The 5,247-nt window shown below is 34.1% G+C and overlaps 1 protein-coding gene across 3 annotated transcripts; it reads left to right on the top strand.

Annotated features, from left to right (window-relative positions):
* The first annotated feature begins 978 nt into the window (after window positions 1-978).
* LOC107941949 (coatomer subunit delta) lies at window positions 979-5,002 on the top strand. 3 transcript variants are annotated; one of them, XM_016875572.2, is made up of 12 exons: window positions 979-1,120; window positions 1,543-1,605; window positions 2,013-2,052; window positions 2,163-2,386; window positions 2,630-2,872; window positions 2,957-3,125; window positions 3,300-3,604; window positions 3,699-3,897; window positions 3,991-4,144; window positions 4,351-4,413; window positions 4,511-4,607; window positions 4,736-5,002. In XM_016875572.2, the coding sequence occupies exons 2-12, from the start codon at window positions 1,603-1,605 to the stop codon at window positions 4,823-4,825; spliced, it is 1,587 nt and encodes a 528-aa protein (XP_016731061.1). In that variant the 5' UTR covers window positions 979-1,120; window positions 1,543-1,602; the 3' UTR covers window positions 4,826-5,002. The 3 variants fall into 3 exon arrangements, with proteins under 3 accessions (XP_016731061.1, XP_016731063.1, XP_016731062.1); XM_016875573.2 differs by having other exon boundaries at window positions 1,118-1,282; XM_016875574.2 differs by lacking the exon at window positions 2,013-2,052 and having other exon boundaries at window positions 982-1,120.
* Window positions 5,003-5,247: the final 245 nt, after the last annotated feature.

Raw genomic sequence — 5,247 nt, 5'->3', positions numbered from 1 at the left:
AAGTAACTGTTATGCATTTAACAGTTTTAGACTTAAAAAATTAGAAAGATAAATTAATTGGTCATTTTATAATTTTTTAAAATCGGATGATTTAATAAAAATGTTTTTAATAATTAAGTGACTATTTATGTAATTTACTCTTTAATTTATGATTCTTATGTTTTAATTTCATAAGAAATTTTAAGACGTAAGAAATAATTTTAAAATAAATATATATCTAGTCTTTTCATTATTTGAGGACCCATTTTAGAGAAATGCTGTATTAATTTTTGGTAAACTATAAAAATAGTTATTTATATTTGTTTAAGTTTATATTTTGATTATTGATGTTTTATTTATTTCGATACGGTTATTAATGTTATCAAAATTGCGTTAAATTTTTTTTTCATTCCAACTACAGGTACCCATTGTTTCAATTATGTTAACAAGTTATAGTTTTCTTCTCAATTATATTTATGTCGTTCAAATTTATAGAATGAGTTATTTGACAATGATATGTGGAAACTTTTTCTAGTTTTAGGCATTGATATATCAATTGCAAAAGATATGTTATGTGCTTAACTGTAGTATTTTTTATATTTGTTTCTAAGTTGATATTGTTGTTTAGGAGGGAGTGCACTTTCATTAAATGGAATAAAGTTTTATTAAACAGGTTGAGTGAGGAAGATAAAAGAAGGAAAGGGAGAAGAAAGAGAAAGTGAAAAAATAAAAGAAATATTGGAAAAAAATTAAAAACGTGGGAGAGAAAAAAAAAAGAAGAAATGAGAAATGAGAAGGGGAAAAAAATACATAAGTGACAGGGCCTATAATAAAAAAATTTAAAAAAAATTAAATCCATGTCTACGTTTAATGTGCTATGTGATAAAATTGTAACAATTAAAACATCGAAAACCAAAATGTAAAATTAAACAAACATAAATGAATATTTTTGAGTTTAGGCTATAAAAAACCCGAGAATGCAACACGTTGGGCCTCAGGGATCGGGCCGGACAATCCAAAGTTGGTCCGAATATTAAACGACGGATCTACCGCAACGCAGATATAATGCTCGAGCGCGTCAGTACCTTCTTCGCCTTTGAGTTCTTAACGAATTGATCTCCAGAGTACAAACTAGATCGAGGTAAGCTCCATCTCAGATCTCTAAATTCCGCAACCTCAGTTGGGCATTTAGAGGGTAAAATTGTCAGATCTGATTTTTTTTCCCTTCGATTTCATTGCCTTTTACGTTTCAAACGCTTTTAAATCGGAAATGCTGTATTCAGTCCTTCTGTTGTTTCTCTCGGTGATTCCTCTACCATTCGCATTTTATTCTGTCAAACACTGTAATTGTGTTATCGGTATTTGAATTTATATGCATGTTGATGTACAGATCTGAGGTGGTCGATCTCTTTGCAGACTTAGATATACTGATTCGCTTTTTTCTGTTTTCAGATTTACTGTTATATTATAGATCGTTTCTATCCGTTTCCATTTATTTTATCCTGATTCCCGCTGCTTATTTGTGATCGCCTTTATCCTAAATTGATTTTCATTGTTTAATAGGTATTCTGATAAAAGCTTCAAATTGATATTGTCTGGGTAGATTGCTTCTTGGTAACCAAGATGGTAAGATCTGTTCTTTATTTTCATTTTTCACTCGTTCTTTTTAGTAGAAGTATACATTTAAATAGATTTCAGTTCTTTTTAAATATATATGTATTAAATAAACTATAAACTCATTTTGGAGAAACTGAAGATATTACAAGGTCCATGTTTTGTTTTCTTGAATGATTTGCTTTTTGCTTCATTCCCATCTGTTAACTTTATCTGTACGAGCATTGCCATTGTTGTTGAAATTCTCTTCTATGGTTTTGTCTATGTTTTTTTTTAATGTCCAGCATTTTCTGGTAAGCACTGCTCCTAGTGTTGTCTCTTATGCTTTGTTTTCTTGTAATTCATTCCCTCCTTATTAAAGGTAATAAAAAGCATAGACCGAAGTACTTCTGATTTTACCTTTTGTTTTTGTGATTTAGGTTGTACTTGCTGCTTCAATTGTAAGCAAGTCTGGAAAAGGTGACTTTCATGTTGGCTCATTGTAGTTGTTTTTCTTGTGCTGTTGTAATTAAGTTGTTGAAGTTCAAAATTCGGTTGTGTTACATGTGCTTTATTTGTTCTTATTGCAGTGCTTCTCTCCAGGCAGTTTGTGGACATGACTCGCATAAGAATTGAAGGTCTTCTTGCTGCTTTTCCTAAGTTGGTGGGTACAGGAAAGCAACACACATATGTTGAGACTGAGAATGTGCGATATGTTTATCAACCAATAGAAGCTCTTTATTTGCTTCTTGTAACAAACAAACAGAGCAACATTCTTGAAGATTTGGAGACTTTAAGACTGCTCTCCAAGCTGGTATGCTTTAACTTCTCTTTGATTTCTTTCCTGTCTGATTTAATCTTTGAACATAATAGATAATGTAGTTGGAAGTTGACTTGTTTGCGGAGTGGTTCCTTTACCTGTATGTTTTCAGCTTCTCATTCCTTGGCACATTTGTATCTATTACTTGAGGCATTTGCAGTTTTTAGCCTTTCTGTAATATCCTTGTCTGAGCCAAGTAGAACAGAGCATTTACTTGATTTGTTGTACTTTTTCTAGGTAACTGAGTATTCTTACTCTCTAGATGAGGAGGGTATTGGCAAGACTGCTTTTGAACTGATCTTTGCTTTTGATGAAGTCATTTGTCTTGGGCACAAGGAAAATGTGACTGTCGCACAGGTTAAGCAATACTGTGAAATGGAGAGTCATGAAGAGAAGTTGCACAAGCTGGTATTGCAGAGCAAGATTAATGAAACTAAGGATGTCATGAAGCGTAAAGCTAGTGAGATTGACAAGAGCAAGGTTCTTGTTTTGCAATGTTCTTGGCTCTTGTGCTAATCAATCTTTTCTGGTATGTACTCTATTAATTTCTGTCGTGTTCTGCAGATTGATAAGAATAGATCTGACAAAGGAGGGTTCATGTCAATGGGATCTGGAAGAATAGAAACTAGCTTTAGTGAATTGAGTATTTCTAGCAGCGCAAGCGGCTTTGGAAGTGGTTCTGGGTTTGGTGGGATTACCACTGATCTCGATGCCTTCTCTACTAAGCCTAAAGGTTAGTCACAATAGTATGCCACCACATGCCTTGGATTTTGATTTGTTTCTCTGGCTTTTAGCAAATTAGTTGTACTTGCTTTCCTTAATTCCATAAAAAACCCAAGATGCATCTACTTCTGGACTATGCTTCATATGCTTCAGACATTTTCTGACCACATGCTTATATTGTTAGGTCGTCAACCTTCAGCTGCAAATGCTCCTCCAAAAGGTTTTGGCATGCAGCTTGGTAAATCACAAAAAACAAACCAGTTCCTGGAATCGCTGAAAGCAGAAGGCGAACTGATAGTTGAAGATCTGCAGCCAAAGGTAGGCCAATCCAGAGTGGCTGCAGCTCCACCTACGGATCCCATTACTTTGACTGCTGAAGAGAAACTCAACGTTACACTGAAAAGAGATGGTGGAATCAGTAACTTTGATGTTCAGGGGACCTTGTCACTTCAAATTCTTAACCAGGAAGATGGACTCATCCAAGTTCAGGTAACATTCTTGTTGTCCTTGCAGAGCAATTTACCTTTCCCTTAATGCCTTTACATCTTTGAATTTACTGATTTTATTTCATGCTTTATTTCAGATTGAAACTGGGGGTAATCCTGGAATTCTTTTCAAGACACACCCCAACATGAACAAGGAATTGTTTTCCAATGGGAACATTCTGGGGTTGAAGGACCCTAATAGGCCTTTCCCCACTGGTCCAGCTGGGGATGCAGCTGGTGTTGGTCTTTTGAAGTGGAGAATGCAAAGTGCAGATGAATCAATGGTGCCATTGTCCAGTGGGTTTCAAATCTAATGCTTGCTTATTCTTGGTATGTAACCGCTATTTTATTCTTCAACGGTTGATTTTTTTTTTATCTTTTGTGTTGCAGTCAACTGCTGGCCTTCAGTTTCTGGAAATGAAACTTATGTAAGCATTGAGTATGAAGCTTCAGCCATGTTTGATCTGCGAAATGTTGTGATCTCTGTACCTCTTCCAGCTCTTCGGGAGGCACCAAATGTCAGGCAGATTGATGGTGAATGGAGGTAAATGGAAATGATATGAAGATGGTACTCTGGGTGGAAGCAAAATTGTCATTTTTAAACCTACTAAACTGGATTCAACTCTACCTAAGCCTGGTGTCTTTGGATTACCCATATCTTAATAATGTGTAACAATCCCAACCACGTAGCCTGAAATACTATGATGTTGTGTACTTTGTTTTATTTACATTTTCATGTTTATCATGTAGGTATGATCCCAGAAATTCCATCTTAGAATGGTCCATACTTCTGATTGATAACTCTAACCGCAGGTCAGACCACTTTTTTCAACACCGCAAACTTCAAGTGTTAATATTTTAAATATGGTATTGGTTTATAATTATTATCTTTCTACGGAAATGTTGGCAGTGGATCTATGGAGTTTGTGGTGCCTCCAGCAGACTCATCAGTGTTCTTCCCAATATCTGTTAGATTTTCAGCCACTAGTTTATACAGTGACCTGAAGGTATGATATGAATTTAATTTTTTATTGTCTATTTTAACTTTGTAGTTGGATCTTTCAGTAAGGTATGCCTCTGTTAAATTGCATTCTTAAACCCTGTGATTTTGCTCAAGAGAGAAATATTGGTGCAGGTTGTGAACATTATTCCCCTGAGAGGTGGAGCTACTCCCAAGTTCTCGCAGAGGACAAATTTGAGTACAGAGAATTACCAAGTTGTGTGAATGTTAATATCAATATTCCAAGTGTACTAATAATAGGTTGCGACACTTTTTGGTGAACTTTGAGAGCAAGTTCAAGTATTCAAACAACGGCTATTTTTTTTCTTGAAGTTCATAGATCATTGATGTTGTACTTCAAATTTAGGTTCGGTTTGATTTATGAATATATTTTTATTTTCATTTAAAAATATTTTTTAAAATTTGAAAAAATACAATTGTTAAATAGAAGTAAAAATGTTTTTGGTAATAAAAATATGAAAATTGTTAGCTTTCAAATTTGCATAAATTATTTCAATCTTATTTAAATATATTTTCAAGGCATATTTTTGAAGGTTAACTTTGTTTTGATACAAAAACATAGAAGTTAAAAATAATTTAAATGAATCTTGCCTCAAGATAGAAGGCCTTTAGTCTTGAGATAACCA

This window comes from Gossypium hirsutum, chromosome A11 (assembly GCF_007990345.1).
Source record: "Gossypium hirsutum isolate 1008001.06 chromosome A11, Gossypium_hirsutum_v2.1, whole genome shotgun sequence".
NCBI lineage: Eukaryota > Viridiplantae > Streptophyta > Magnoliopsida > Malvales > Malvaceae > Gossypium > Gossypium hirsutum.
The sequence above is the reverse complement of the archived record's forward strand: the minus strand, read 5'-3'. Positions and strand labels throughout refer to the sequence as shown.

Bases quoted from the DNA above. Each gene is read 5' to 3' on its own strand.
- LOC107941949 (XM_016875572.2), top strand. The intron at 3,126-3,299 runs GTTAGTCACAAT...TTATATTGTTAG, and splicing joins CTTCTCTACTAAGCCTAAAG to GTCGTCAACCTTCAGCTGCA. The intron at 4,608-4,735 runs GTATGATATGAA...ATATTGGTGCAG, and splicing joins GTTTATACAGTGACCTGAAG to GTTGTGAACATTATTCCCCT.